Below are 16,524 nucleotides of genomic sequence, written 5' to 3' on the forward strand. Positions count from 1 at the left end.
CCATTGGATGCAAGTAGTCTTGCTGTTGCCAGCTTTCATCAGTTTGACGTTTTGGGAGCTGCAGCTATGCTCTAAGTCCACTGGTCACAACCTCCAGAAGGCTGGACCAAATCACAGTCCTCCATCCTGACCTGTGAAGAGGCCAGTTTATGTTGGTTCAGAAGGGAGGAAAAGAAAGAAAAAAAGTCCAAAGAAAGAAAAAAAGCAAGACATGAGCTCTCATGAAGCTCAGCAAAGACACTTATCTAATGTTTTGTTAGGGGGAAGAGTAGGACAATATATGCAGTACCACTGGTTGTGCATTATCAGGATGAAGTGCAAAGGAAGACCTGGAGATTTACTAGTCTATTTAAAACTTTTAGTCGTTAATTGGTTTGATATTTCAGACTACTTTAAAAAAGGAGCCTGAAAACACTCTCCACTTTCAGCCAAGATTCCATTTTTCAACGGCACTTTATCTGCACAGAACACGCGTCCTTACTAAAGGAGCTGTACCTTTTAAGGGATCCTGCCTCTTCTAATGTTACAATGATAAGGTTCTGGTCTCCATAGAGACAGAGGAATCTTAAAGAATGCTGCACAGCCCACTAGGTTCACTTTGAAAGTAGAATATGTCAAGTTGTGACTGAATTTGCAGAGGTCTGTCCAGGTGACCTCCAGCATGTGACCAAAGACATAGAAGGAAGTTGCAAATAGTCCACCTTCAGGTACAAAGTGTTCAGAGCCTTGGGGATAGACAAATATCTAAGACTATATAATACATACAATGGAGCTACAGAAGATGGGAAAGGAGGTGAGAAAACAAGACAACTGGGAAAGTAATGTGTGGAGTGTGAGAAACTGCTTATGAGTGGGAATTAGTGTGATTTAGTTCATTCTGACTGCTAATTGAGGAGACTAGAAAAAGTATAGGAAACACCCCCCCAAAGGAAGAACTGGAAATTGACTAGTCTTATTTAAAACTTTATTGTACAGTACAGTACTTTATTGAATTGATATTTCAGACTACTTTAAAAAGGAGTCTTAGAGTCCAAAATGTCCTCATTTTTATCAGATGAAAATTCGGAGGAACTGTTCAAAGGAAACATTCAGAATTTGTCCCACAGCTTTAGTACAACCCAATCTATCTTGCTAAAGCCAAGGGGGTCCGCATCAATCAGCACATGAATAGGAGACTGCCTGGTGAACCCATACATGTTGTCTTGAATTCTGTGATGGAAGAAAGATGGGATATAAATGAAGAAGAAGAAGAAGAGTTTGGATTTGATATCCCGCCTTTCACTCCCTTTAAGGAGTCTCAAAGCGGCTAACATTCTCCTTTCCCTTCCTCCCCCACAACAAACACTCTGTGGGGTGAGTGGGGCTGAGAGACTTCAAAGAAGTGTAACTGGCCCAAGGTCACCCAGCAGCTGCATGTGGAGGAGCAGAGACACGAACCCGGTTCCCCAGATTAGGAGTCTACCGCTCTTAACCACTACACCACACTGGCTCTAAGTAAGTAATCCACAGAGGAAGTTTTGAGTAACTGCCAGTAACTGTTGGTTCTGAATATTCTACTGCTTCTCTAATCCTGGGCTCAGCATTCCAGAATGTCCGTGTGGCTGAAAGAGAACCCATCAAAATGATGGTGAGCTTGGAAATTCAAACTGCCCTGGCCCTCACTACTGGATGAAGAACTCTCAGCTCCCAGCTGTAGTTCTGCCAAAGGCTTTAATGCTCAAATCAGATTGGTACGTAAGGCAAACAACAGATTATATGGTTCAGCAGGTACAGAAGAGGTTCAGTGCATGCTAAGACATTGATACAACAATCGACATGACCCTGCACCTTCTTTCTGAAGACTGAGGTGGACACAACTGTATTTGCACAGTAAGTGACCAGAGTCACAAGACCAGGCAAAGAGGCACTCCTTTGAGTGGGTTAACTCCGCAAGGTATGTTTTCAACGGTGTTGTCATCTCCATAGAGACAGAGGTGGGCTCGGCTCTTGCCCAGTATTAGTCTTACTCTTAGTAACCTCACAAAGGGAAGGTGCCTCACTGACAGGAAGAGAAGAAGAAGAAGAGGAGTTTGGATTTGATATCCTGCCTTTCACTCCCCTTCAGGAGTCTCAAAGCGGCTAACAATCTCCTTTTCCTTCCTCCCCCACAACAAACACTCTGTGAGGTGAGTGGGGCTGAGAGACTTCAGAGAAGTGTGACTGGCCCAAGGTCACCCAGCAGCTGCATGTGGAGGAGCGGAGACACGAACCCGGTTCACCAGATTACGTGACTACCGCTCTTAACCACTACACCACACTGGCTCTGGAGGCACGAGCAGCTCCATGACAATAGGTGTTAGGGTAGGGGTGTCTAATGTTGGAGGGACCACACTCCTTGGATCCTGATCTCCATCCTCCAGGCCACAGGACCCGTCCCCAGAATCAGGCTTTTATCTGGGTCCTGATTCTACCTCTCCCATCCTGGGGTAGGGTCCTCCTCAGGGTCCTCCAGCTCCCAACTCTTCAAGCTTCTTCCATTCCTTGGGTCTGACCATTTAAAACAAAAACAAAAAAACCACCATTATTTATTTTGCTTAGTTTGGAACATTGTTGTTTAAAATAACTGACCTTGTAAGCAGAGTTAGATTAACAGAGGCAAAACAAGATCATTCATCTGAGACAGTTTCAAGGACAAAAGTGGCACCACCAGGTTTAAGAGGGCCTGGGCAAAATGCCTTCTGCTACCCATTCACCTTATTATTCCCATCAATAATAAGAAGAAGTGGGGTGGAGAATGAGCCCTTTTTTCTTCACTGATCAGACAGAAAAGGGAATTTATCCATACCTGCTTCTTAACAAGCAGTGGGGAAGGGACCTTTCTCTTTTACTAACCTTTGTTGAAAAACTCTTATATGGTGCATGCCTCCAGCATGACTGACGGCCTCTATGAGTAGTTTTTAAGGAGGTTTAAAAAACTGATCTGAAATTAAACACTTAGCTGCAGACCCAGGGACAGTCTTGGATTTACAGAAGCTGCCCCAGTTTCTGATTTGATCCCGGAACATTCCGCTTTTCCTTAGGACTTACCTATTTTCACTGGAGAAATGTTGGTGGGTATGGAGTTATGTGACCACCAAGCCAAGGAGGTAAATATGGTAACTATACAACCTTTATAAGTTATCTGAAGACAGCCCTGTATTATGTTTTCTATATACAGTGGTACCTTGGTACTCAAACTCCTCGGTTCCTAAACGCCAAAAACCCAGAAGTGTTCTGGTTTTCTAACGTTTTTCAGAAGCCAAACATTCAATGTGGTTATCGGCTATTGTTTCCGGGGCACCTGCACCAATCAGAAGCTGTGCCTTGGTTTTCGAACATTTGGAAGTCAAATGGACTTATGGAACGCATTAAGTTTGGTGCTTTTGTTTTTGCTATTTATTTTGGAGGCTTTTTTTGGTTAATTTGTTTTTGTGACTGTGTAGAACTCAGTTCAGCTACTGATTGATTGATTGTGTGACATGCCTCTTGAGAAATGGATAAAAGCCCCCCGTCCAAACAGTGACTATCATCAGCGCAGATAAGAATTAATTTTTTTTTTAATTTTTATCATCTACAGTACAATTCTGTCTTATTTATTTTATAGTGCATCACATTGATTATTGCTTTCATTTTATGGATCAGTGGTCTCATTAGATAGTAAAATCCATGTTAAATTGCTGTTTCAGGGATTGTTTTTAAAAGTCTGGAACGGATTAATCAGTTTTGCATTTCTTTCTATGGGAAAGCGCGCCTTGGTTTTGGAACAGACTTTTGGAACGGATTGAGGTTGAAAACCAAGGTACCACTGTACAGTCAAACCTCAGTTCTCAAACCGCTCCGTTGCCGAATGTTTCGATTCCGAAACGTCAAATACCCGGAAGTAAATGCTTTGGTTTTTAACATTCCTCGGAAAACGAACATCCAACACGAATTCCAATGAGTTCAAGAACCAATTGGAAGCCGCACTTCAGAACTCGGAACATTTCGGAAGTCAAATGTCCTTCCAGAATGGATAGTGTTCCAGTTCCGAGGTTTGACTGTACCTTGACTGAAGCTTCCCAGAGTGACTGGGGCAACCCTGTCAGATGGGTAGGGTATAAATAATAAAATTAGAATTATGGAAAAGCATTTTTTTAAAAAATTGGCTATCTATCTATATATAAAATACCACATCCCTATTATCATCAGAGAAATGTTGGGAGGGTATGTAGCTGTTCAGATTTTTATCTGTAAGCCATTCTGAGTCCCTGTCAGGGGGAAAAAGCAAGTTATAAATAAATACATAAATAATAATAATAATAATAATAATAATAATAATAATAATAATAATAATAATGGAATCGTACATTTCACTCAGCGACTCCTTTTCTTATAAAGCACCGAAAGCATTTTCCAGAAAGGTAGTGGTATAAATCATAAAACACACGCCCCTTACCCACCCTTACCGCCTTTCCAGCGCGTGAGGCGCAGCTTCGTCCCCGGCTTTTATTTTGTTTTTCCAAACGCCCAACGGCGCCTCCCAACATTCTAAACCGCCACTCACCCACTGCGCACGCGCCGCGTCTCTTGAGATTTATACTCCGCTCGCGCCGCCTATCCACGCCCAGCTTCTCCTCCTTTCACCTCCCCCCTCCCCCGCCACTGCGCGCGCGCTCGCCCGCCCGCCGGCTTCTGCGCGCTCGCCCCTGCTCTCTCTCCAAGCTAACCAATCGCAGGCAACCCAGCCGCGTCGGAAGCTCCTCGTTGGTCTGTGGCAGCCGAGAAGGCGTGCCTGGTACCCGGATGTATACAAACCCCGCCCAGCCGGCTCGCCTCCTCATCTCGGTTGTGGTCAGCCGCCCCTACCGAGATGGCTGACGAGAAGGAGCAGGTGGCGGCGCCGGGTCGCCTGGACTGGGAACGGCTGGCGGAGGAGGACGAGGGCTGTGAGGCGAAGCCCGTCGGCGGGCGGGAGGCGGCGACTTGGAAGAGGCCGTTCTGCGCTTTGGCCGCCTTCCTCTGCGCCAACCTAATCTTCTGGTGAGAGAGACGCGCAGCCACTGCGCTAATCCTATAGACCCTCCTCCCGAAACATACATACATACATACATATATATATATATATATATATATATATATATATATATATATATATATATATATATATATATATAATCTATCTATCTATCTATCTATCTATCTATCTTTCGTTCTTTTTCCCCACCTCAATGGCGCTTCGGCTCTCCTGGGCTTTGCAAAACGTGCAAATGAGCTCTGAGGGGGGAAAGGGTGCATCTGAGCATGGGCAAAGTGCCTGTTGTAAAAGGCCCAGGCCGTTGGCTTCTAAACTAGCAGCGCCCGTTCAGACGTTTCCTGAGAGGGGCGTGAAAGCAAAACAACGCCGCCACCCCCCACCCGTTTTCTCTCTGTCAGTTGTTTTCAAACAGTGTGCCGTCGCACCCTAGGGTGCCTTGAAAGATAGTCAGGGGTGCTGCGGGCAACACTGGCCTCTGTTCCTCTCTCCAGAGTGGCTGGGGAACCTGTTAGGTGTGCTTGCTCTCCATGAATCTACCTAATCCTGTAAAGCTCATCCTGCACTGGAATCCCATAAGTTAATTACCTGTGCTGTGGGAGGAAGTGCTTTTAATTTCAGCAAATTGAATAAATTATCTCATGCAAATTGAATAAATATATATTTTATTTTTATCTCCACGCTGATGTGGTTTTTATCTCCACAATGGGTAGAGATGGAGAAGGGAGCATTCTTCATCAGAAGGCATATGTCATACAGGTAGATTTGAGCCCCAGGATGGAGAAATCGAGCTCTGCCATCCTTGGTATTTCTATTTAAATTGAGCGCTTCTTAACTGTGTTCGCTTTGAAAGAGGCTCCTTTTGGTTTGTTGGGTGTTGCCACAAAATGTTTCCTACAGAAAAGCATGGGGAAGGAAACCCATGGAAAGAATTAATGATCCTGGCCGGGGTGGGGTGTGATGGGGGATAACCACTCACTGAGGGTAAAGCAGTACTAGTGGCCACGAAGTGGGCTTTGTGAGACGCGTTGCAGAAAGTGAAGATGAATCAGCTGTGGCTGGATGATGCCAGGGAGCATCAAAGGCTCCTAAAGAAGGTTTGAAGGGAAGGTGGGGCGCAGATGTGGCAAGGTGAAATAATGACCAGGAAGTGCCCATAAAGTAGAGCATATAATCTTGCATAGTGGTTGCCTTGTGATTATGCAAAGTTGACAAAAATCAGAGTGACAGCATCCCAAATTGCACAGCCTGTTTCTCCCACTCTCTTGTCATGGATTGGCACTGGACTGCCAGCCTGCTGGCTTTGTGCTTAAAATTGTCCCTTTTCAGTAGATTCTTTATACTCTTATTTTCCTGGTGCCCAAACCAATCTCTGTCATTTCTCCCATTCTTTAGTTTTTCTGTTTCTCTGTGTTACCAACCCTGTGCTATAGGTAACTTCTCATTTTAACCTTTAGCCCTCTAGTGTTTTTCCAAACAAGAAGCATGTGCTTTTTTTCTTCAAGTGGCATCTGAAACTGAGATACTTTCCCCCCTACACTGGCTTGAAGAGAACATTCCTAGGGTCATTGCTTTTCATTACTGAGTTAAATACTCAATGGACTAGGATGTATAATTGCATTAATACAATGTCCCAAATGTAGATTCAGATTTTGAGATTAAATAAATTACTAACTTGAGTTGCTTGAAGATTCATAAACAAACACACACACACACACACACACACACACACACACAACCCTTCTAGTGCTCATGTACCACAGAACCACTTAGCAACATATCTGCATGGTGCTGAACTTCCTAATAAGTAAGACTAACCACATGCTTAGGGCACCAGCAAAAGTGGGGAACAAAAAAAAAGAAGGGAGAGATTTTTTTGAGTTTGACATCTGATAATTTTTTTAAAAAACTTGAAGTAGTTATAGAAAAAAATCAGAATTTTGTTGGACTTCCTTGCACACTACTACGCTTCCCCCATTTTTCTGTTCTCTTTTTATTACCTATCCCCACCTGAAGCAAGGGGCATCCTACTCTCCTAGATTGAAATAATGCGAGGAAATAAGTTCCTGTCATGTGTTGTACATGGCATACATGCATGTACATTTCAGCATACATGTACGTTTTGTGTCATTTTCAAAAAAAATTTATTTTATGATTAGTATTGCTTTTTATTTTGAATAACATATGGGGGTACCATACTCTTTTCAGTGCTTAGGGCTATAAAGGTCTTAATCTGGCCCTGCAACAGAAGAATTTATATTTCAGCAAGTATGTTATTTATGTAAAGAAGAGGAATGTTCCTATTATTTTACATGTCATATGGAGGAGAGTGGATAAGAATGTTTTGCTAAATATTGAGAGCTGCTTCTTTTTTTAGTATTCCTCAGTTGGACAGCAGCTTCATTATTGTGTAAAACATTAGCAGCACTTTGTCCTTTGATTAATTTGAAGCTCCCTAGTACTGTATGTTAATTGAGGCTGCCTAAGTAAGTACAGTTTAGGGTGTGTTGACCTCACATCTTTTGTGACAGACGTAGACTCTGAACTGCCAGAAAATAAGTATTTTAGGTATTTTTTAGGGTAACCTGTTGGGCCTGTGTATTGCAGCCAGCTGTACAAATAAGTCTACTAGATGCTGTACTTGCCTGCTTCTACATAAAAGACCTACATGGTCTGGGATCTTCCCAGGGGGCTGATGTTGACTGAGGTGGGGGTTGTGTGCCTTATTTAGTGCCTATGCTGATGTTTTTGAGCAGTGCTGAAAGGGCCTCTTTATTTCCCCAGTACAGTATTTTAACATCTGATGTTACAGTACCACTTCTGGTATCTGTTTTGAATTCTGCTTTTATTCAGCACCATGTAGTCTTGTAGTGATGTAGTTTTAAATCTATTTTAAACCACCCTCATTATTTTTATTAAGTGGGTAGTATATACATTTAATATATGACTGGTATATTGGTGCAAATAGAACAAACATTAGAAGTTTGTGACACCCTGGCTGTGTTTGGACAATGCTAACCAAGTTATACATGAGCCTTTGGCCTGCACATTCAGCCCCTTTGCTGCTCTCTGCAGCAAGCTATAATTAAACCAGGATATCTCTAATTAACCATAGTTTCCCATTTTATCTGTTCAAGAAACTATGGTTACCAGCTTCAGAACAAACCAGTTTCTTAAAGCCTCATTGGTTTAAGATCCTGGATTGTTCCAAAGTGAGTAATTAGTTTTTACCTGTTCAGATAAATGCAAAGCTGAGGTTAATTAGAAGTTCCTGGTTTAATAACCGTCCATAACTGGACCACTGAGATCAAAGAGAGGAAAAATCCAATTCTCTGCAAATGTAAAATTGCTTCTGTCCCTTCTGGAAGTGGTTTTTGCCTTCCACGGGTAACCAGGCAAATGGCTATTTTCAAGCCTGATTTCATCTCATGGATGTCAACCCTTTACATCTAGTCCTTCTATTATCTTTTGGGCTATGCACTTAAAGTGGGGATTGAGGCCCATTGAATTCAACATGCCTTACTTTTGTTTACACATTAATCTTCTGGTTTGCCTATTGTCTACTGTTGGTCATTGATTTTGTCATTTGTTTCACTACATCCCATATACCAGTGCAAACCATGAATACCTGCACAACTTGCTTTTAAGCTTATTAGACTGGTGATGCTTCTGGGTTTGTAATAGGTTCCAAGTTTATTTTTTTGTAACTTTGGATTGTCCGGCCCTATAGCTGGGTACTTAGAAGCATCTACACATTTTTGTCTTGATTTGTGCTTTCTATGTTGCCTCTCATGCAACAGCCTTGCAACTTATTAACCCACAAAAATACTTACCAGTGTGGTGTAGTGGTTAAGAGTGGTAGTCTCGTAATCTGGGGAACCGGGTTCGAGTCTCCGCTCCTCCACATGCAGCTGCTGGGTGACCTTGGGCCAGTCACACTTCTCTGAAGTCTCTCAGCCCCACTCACCTCACAGAGTGTTTGTTGTGGGGGAGGAAGGGAAAGGAGATTGTTCGCCGCTTTGAGACTCCTGAAGGGGAGTGAAAGGCGGGATATCAAATCCAAACTCTTCTACTTACTATCATCATGCCACACACTTGTCAATCACCTAAAATCACAATGAAGCCAGGTGAGCCATTTTTGCCTGCATGGATGTGAATCAAATAGTGTGGGTGCACAGCACTTTGTAAGTCTTGATGATCTGCTGTTCATTTCCATTTGTAAAGCACCGAGCACAAGGCTTTGTAGGTAATGCCAACCAGATAGATGATAGTCTGTGCCCACAAACTCCCTTTTGGACCAGCCACAACTTTATTTGCCCCACAGATAGGCAGGTGGTTGTGGCTTGGCTGAAACAGCATCACTGACTAATTAGCCCTATGGGCCAGAGGTTTCTCACCACTGGCTTAGTTTTAAGGAAGCCAACTGATCCCTACCCCACATTCCCAAAAACAGTTATGTTTTTCTATTGAAATAAAAAGGAGATGTGGGGGAACAGTGGCTCTTCACAGTTATAGAAGCTAACTACAGTGGAAGACAGGAGTGCCTGGCGTGCTCTGGTCCATGGGGTCACGAAGAGTCGGACACGACTAAACAACAACAACAACAGCATTACATGGAAATGCTTGTAACTAAGCCCTCAGGTCCTTTTTTAAAAAATAAAAAGCATCTTTGTAAGAGGGTTATTTAGAACATAGAAACAGAATTGCGAGAGGGTACAGAACCCTTTGAGTGCAACTGGATGGCAGACTATTTTGTAAGAATCCAGGCTTGTTAATTTCTGTTTTTGTTCATCTCTAGTAGGTCACTGAAATGACATGCATTTTTGCAGGAGGTTGATGTCTTCACCAGAGAACATGCTAGCTTTTACAGAAACTAAGTACCCGTGTGACACTGTTTGTATCATTCTTGTCTCTAGCAATAAGTATTAGATTAGGGACAAAGCTATTGTAGCTTAAGATGCTAAATTTAGAACATTAGCCAAGGGATTTCCATGTATCTCTTAATTCAATAAACATTTCAGAATGTATTTCTTTATCCCAAGAAGCTCTATAGGTTTTTTAAAAAATAAATAAATCAGCAAGCGTCTCTCTATTCTGAATCACAATTTGTTCTGAACACCTGAAAAGGTCATTTCTATAATTCAGCATAAGTTCCATTCAAGTCAATGGGATTCAAGGAACCTAACCATGTGCAGGATGGGAACACTATCTGAGACAAGTTATGCACTACTCTGTTCTTATGAAAACAGCTATAAGAATATAAGAGCTTTGCTGGAATGGACCAAAATCTAGTTCCACATCCTGCTTCTCAGCAGCACAGCCGATGCCTCCATTAAGCCCACATGCAGGGCTTGAAAGCAATACCCACTCTTGCTTGTATTCCCAGTTGCTGGTATAGAAAGGCCTACTGCCTCTGAAACTGGATAATAGCCACTGATAGGCCTATCCTGTGTGGATTTGTCTAATCTTTAAAATCCATCTAAGCCGGTGGCCATTACCACTTATTGTGCCAGGGAATTCCAGTATTATGTGAAATGCATTCTTTTGACTGTTCTAACCCTGCTGACCGCCAGTTTCTTTGCATTCTACAGATGGACTTCTTACTCTCGTCTTTCTTTGCAGGATGCACCGTTCCACTTATGCTTTCCCCACTCAGCTTAAAAAAAAAATCTGAAAGCTTTAGCTTCTCCTCATAGGGTTGATTCTCTTGATAACCTTCGTTGTGTTTTTCTGCACCTTCCTCTGCTTTTGGAGGCAGGGCAAGCAGCATTATGCACATGTGCATAGATTGTACGACAGCATTGTGGTACTGCAAGTTCTGTTTTCAAGCCTCTCCTAATGATCCTCATACGGAATTTGCCCTTTTTCACAGCTGCTGCATGCAGAGTTGACATTTTTACTGAGCTACCTTCCATGACCTAAAGATCTTTCCTAGTTGGTTACTTGGTTAATGCTGGCTCTTTTCCAGCTACTAGCCCCAGGGAGGCTGTACAGATTTGGACAGGGGTCTGGTTTGGAGTGCATGAAGGCAAACCAGCTCCAGTCTGGGTGGAGCCTTGCAACTCACTTTTTTGGGGGTGAATGGGTTCTCCCAGACTAGGAACGATCAGTGAAGGTGCAAATAATGTTGGTTGCTAAGAGTACACTTTGCCAGCCAAGGCTTGTTTCAGACTGCTTTCTATTGACTTGTATTTTATTCGTTGTATTTTAAATTGCTGGTATTTTAGTTTTTGTAACTCGATTCCTCTGTGATTTTAATTATCTTTTTGTAAGCTTAATAAACATAAAGAAAATAAAGAAAAAACATCCCTGTGTTCCACAAGCACTCCATTGTTGTCTAATGGCTCAAATGCCATGCTGACTGGTTTCCTGCTTCTGACGTATTTACAAACATTTTATATTTTTGGTCTTAAAACATTTTCTAAATATGTCCATCACATTATTTTATTTTTATTGCTTAATGTCAATTAGCATTTGCCAACGTATTTGCTCCTTTTTGTTTTTCTTATTTGGGCTTCCATTTTCACCTGAGGCACAGCTGCTGCACCTTTCTTCCCAGCCCTTAGGCTGAACAGACATGAGGTTCCAGGTGGAAGGGAATAAGAAACATGCAGACATTGGGCTGTTCAACTGCAAGCAGTTTGGGAGGGAGGGAGCTGGATTGAAATCCAGCCAAATTTTCTGAAAGCAGCCTTTTTATAACTTTCTTGCTTCTGGTTGTCAACTATACTTGCTTCCTTTGCCCCCCCCCCACCTTGGGGGGTGGGGAGATCTGTACGGCCTGCCTGTTGGTACATTTCCTTGTTTGTTGCATATATTCTAGCTGAGCATTTGATTGATGGTTTTAAAATTTATTTCCAAGCGTCTTGGAAAAGAGCTAACCTCCACTCTCTCAAAAGCTTCCTTTCCATTAACCCTCTCACTTCTGAGATGCTTTGTCTTTTGAAATAATGTGTGACTCTGTTGAGCTTTTTTGGTAACTTTCCATGGACATACATTTTGAACTTGTTAGCACTTTGATCCCTGCTCTCAGTTGATTTGAGTACTCTGAAATCTTGTACTAGGCACTGGGCACCACTCAAGACTATGGCCAGGAAGGGTTCATGGGCCACTTTCAGGGCATAGTCATGGATTGCATCAGGAAATGTTTTTCTGATTACTCAAGTGTGCATCTTCCCCAGTCAGTGTGAAAGAAGTTGAAGACACTGATTATTATAAAACTTTCTCCTTTGGATCCTGACTCCCCACCTCTCATCTGAAGACCACTTTCACTATTTTGATCAGGAGAGCAATAATATCTCTCTGGCATAAAATAATTTTTTTGCATCTGGCACTTATACCCATAGTTCCTGTTTGTTCCTATTAGAAGTTTTCTAGTATGTTGGCATGCCTCCGCTAAGCCCTACACTACACCATCTTTCCTATAGACATTATATCCAGGGATGCTACTGTACTGATTCTCTACACTTTCCAATATGCCTGTTAGATTTATATTCTCATTCAGCACCAAGTACTCTAACTTTCCCCCACCTTGCTTTAAAGGCTTCTAATATTACCCAATTAAGCCCCCATCTGTTGTGTCCCTCTCCAGATGTTTTTGATGTCTACATTTTACCCCAAAGCCCCTTGACTTTTTAAAGCAGCTGCCATGCTCTTGGCTTGTATATAAAAATTGAAGTCTTCTTCTTATCAGCTGCCACTGAAGGCAGAAAGACTCAGAGTGCTGGATGTCTAGTTGCTTTGCCCTGTGTCGTTCTTCCCCTCCAAGAAAACAAAAGTTGCAGGCACAGCACACTCTTGACAGGAGCAGCTCTTTCCTGAAGGAGAGGAGTAATCGCTAGCCTCTTTGTGTCTCTCCTTTCCACTGCTGGCTAGGAAAGCTAAGCTGGAGAATAAATATACCGTAAATGGAAAAGGCCAGCCAGGGATAATGACACCTTCCTGTTTGCAAGGAGGTGTGCTCCTCTCAAGATGGGTATGGCAGTTGGGGCTCTCTTCTTCAGGAAAAGGCAAGCCAGGGGTCACTATTTCAAGCCTGTTTTGCCTCTCCTGCCTTTAGAGCAGGCATGGGGAACCTTTGATCTTCCAGATGTTACTAAACTAAAACTCCTGTCCCTAGTACAGCAACATCTGGAGGGGCTAAAGTTGCCTCACCTGCTCTAGAGGCACTAGTGAGAAGGAACTTCCATGATTTTCAAGAAATATAGAAGGGATTTGGAGAACAGCTTTAGAAAATGATCTCAAGCTGGTGGAGCCGTGTTCTCCTTTTAGACTGCTTTTCCATGATAGCAGCATAAAATGTTGCCCAGTTCTCTTATCTAGGAAGGAGTTCATTGAGATTGAAAATAACTGCAGTTATGTCATGAGCAATGTGTATCGAATCAATGGTAAATATTTATTTTGCCTTATTTCTAGGCTGCCCTTCAATACAAGGTTCTCAAGGTGAAGCACCTATTTCTTTAAAAAAAAACACAGATAGAAAATTCAGTATTAAAATTTGGCATTAAAAATGAATGTAATAGAAAGCAGTGGTCACAGAAGTTCAGCAGCAAAACTAGATAAAACCATGCTCCAAACAACTTATACTGCATGCTATAATTTTTGGTGGGGGCAGGGAATTTAAGCTTTTGCCTGATACCAGAATGATATCAGTGTTGTCACCAGGCAGAGAGCAGAATATAAATCTCAATGAGAAAAAAGGAAGGAGGAGAGGAAATGAGAGCTAGTAAGGGCTCGTCACAAACATATGAAGCTTTTTTGTGCAACCGTGAAGATAGAAACTTGAGTGTAATTAGTGTTTGAATGAATAACTGCTTTTTATAGTTGGGTGTAGCATTTTCAACCATGTCTCCCAGATGTTAGAACTTGTCAGTTGGGGCCATCTTGTATTTCATTGACAAATCTCCCCTTTTCCTGCTCACCAGGATAAGAATAATCTGTATAGGCTGGTCTTTTTCCTGGTGTTGCACATTATATCACATAGCTTTACAGCAGCTATGTAATATGGACATTTTATTACCAGGTCAAGGAAGGGGTTCATGACACAAGTGTGAGACAGGTGCTGCCCTGCTCCACAAAACAAAGAGGTTTGTGGCTGATGAGTCTTGACAGAGCTGGCGTAGTACAGTGACTAAGAGTTCTGTGAAGACTCACCAGCTATGATACTCTATCTTTTGTGGAGTAGGAAAGTGATGTTTGTGTCATGAACCCATTGATTAGTCTCTGCAGTCTGATGGCAATGGCCTGCTACACCTTTAACTCCCTAATTCCAGATTAACTCTGTTAGGCCTTTCTCCTTAATCAGTGACAGCCTTCCCCAAGCTAGTCAGCCATTCAGATATTCATTACCCCACTCCCACCACGCTCCCACATCATTCCCTATGGTCAGGAATGATGGAGGGCACCAGCTTGGGGGGAAAGCTCTTTATAGCTTTAAGTTACCTGACTTGCTCTTGTGCTTTCATATGGCAAGGAAAGCTTTTTATATATCTGCATGGTAAAATGATTTTTCTCTTCTCCTAGGTTCCTTGCACTGACTCCTTGGAGACTGTATCATCTAATTTCACATGTACTCCTTGGCGTTGTAATGCTGCAGATCATGCAGGATTTGATCTTGTCTAGAGAAAGAGGTAAGACACTGCTTCAGTATCTGTTTAACATGCAAATGTTTATCAGCAATGTATGGAAACCTGTCAATATCCCTTTATCCTTCTAACTGCAGTACTAAAATTTTATGGTAAGCTTCTGTGAGGATTATGTTAAGTAGAAAGGTAGGTTAATATTATTAGCTTGCTAAAGAAAGACTTTCTGAACAGGGTCTCCTATTGCATACATTTATTCTTTGACATATTCAAATGTACCAGTCTCCTATAATATGTAGACCAAGACCACAATCTAGAGTTCTAGTATAGGTTTGTTTAAGGGCTCGTGTTTGCACAGTGGGATATGATTTTTTTCAGTAGAACATCAGGCCCCAATTTTGCATTTTTATAGTTTATTTAATATAAGAGAATGTGTGCATATGCTATAAACATTGGACCATATGCGGAAAAATATCTTATTTATCCTTATCTTGTTTTCAGGTGCACAGTTGTGGAGAAGCCTCACTGACCGGTAAGTGTTAGTGTTATATTGCTGGTGACTACTCAATATTAGAACTTTAAAATGGTATTGGGACGTTAAACGCTTTAGCTCTAGAATAGATCTTACTTGCTGTCTAGATTAGCCTTTATTTATAGGACATTCTCCTACCCATATTTCTGTATTGACAATGTCCTTCTAGATACCTAGATACCCTCTAGGAATACCTAGAGCTTTGTAGCCTCTAGTCCTGTTAGTCTACTTGAAATATTTTAAGTATCCTGATTCCAAGCTTTATACGGGCTTGTACACCAGAGCCAATATCTACAATATTGTAATTGCATTATGTGTGTGTGGCAGTTTGGTGCACAAAAAGGATAAAGTGAGATTTGCAATGTGGCTCATGCCTTAACCCAGCAGTGGAAGTATTGTGAATGAGCTATAGAACCATGTGCTCCATTTCCCCTGCCACCATTAATCGCGGTTTAGCATTATGCCTGTACTTACGTCTTCATGATTAATGTTAACCAGTGTTCACTCATAACTCAAAATCGAAAACCAAGTTTTCGGATTTCAATACACCATTGTGGTGCATTGCATTTGATCATGTTAGACTCTGATGACCTTGTTAACTTCAGATAAAATTCTACCTTTTTTCTTTTGTAGTTTCATGACTTAATAATTTAAGTGCATTTTATTTTCTTGTACAGTACATGTTAGTGCCTAGAATGTTAGATAGGTATCGAGGTGCAGGGTAGGGAATGAAGAAAGAGAAGGTGAGGGTTTATTTATATCTGAACACATCTGTATTGTCTGTTCAAAGGTTTACCATGTCTTTTTGTGGTACAGTGGTACCTCAGGGTTACGTACGCTTCAGGTTACATACGCTTCAGGTTACAGACTCCGCTAACCCAGAAATAGTACCTCGGGTTAAGAACTTTGCTTCAGGCTGAGAACAGAAATTGTGCCGCGGCGGCGCGGCAACAGCACGAGGCCCCATTAGCTAAAGTGGTGCTTCAGGTTAAGAACAGTTTCAGTTTAAGAGCAGATCTCTGGAACGAATTAAGTACGTAACCAGAGGTACCACTGTACTTTTCATTTTCCTGACACTCCTCAGTTGTGCTATCCTTTATTCTGTTATACAATATGTGAATGTTTCATCTGCTTACCACACTTTATGTGGGCTGCATTTTACCAATGGAGTGACCTGCAGGTATAAAAGAAACTTCTAGTCACAGATCAGCAATGTGTGTGTGTGTGTGTGTGTGTGTGTGTGTGTGTCTACATGCACTTTCTCAGCCCCTTTCTGCCCCCTCCCATCTCTGCCTTCCATAGTTGTCAATACAGGGCACAACTGCAAGTGTTTTAGATAACAATATCCTTCAGAGAACATCTAACATTCATATCGTCTCACT

At 42.0% G+C, this 16,524-nt stretch overlaps 1 protein-coding gene across 1 annotated transcript in view; it reads left to right on the forward strand.

The window, feature by feature from the left end:
- Positions 1-4,852: 4,852 nt before the first annotated feature.
- Positions 4,853-16,524, forward strand: part of RETREG1 (reticulophagy regulator 1) — a 40,775-nt gene continuing 29,103 nt past the window's right edge. The window contains exons 1-3 of the mRNA XM_081919129.1: positions 4,853-5,037; positions 14,552-14,658; positions 15,112-15,142. Of these exons, the coding sequence (XP_081775255.1) occupies positions 4,868-5,037; positions 14,552-14,658; positions 15,112-15,142 (308 nt within the window). The 5' untranslated portion in view covers positions 4,853-4,867. The remainder of the gene's footprint in view (positions 5,038-14,551; positions 14,659-15,111; positions 15,143-16,524) is intronic.

Source organism: Podarcis melisellensis (genome assembly GCF_964234715.1).
Source record: "Podarcis melisellensis genome assembly, chromosome: 7".
NCBI lineage: Eukaryota > Metazoa > Chordata > Lepidosauria > Squamata > Lacertidae > Podarcis > Podarcis melisellensis.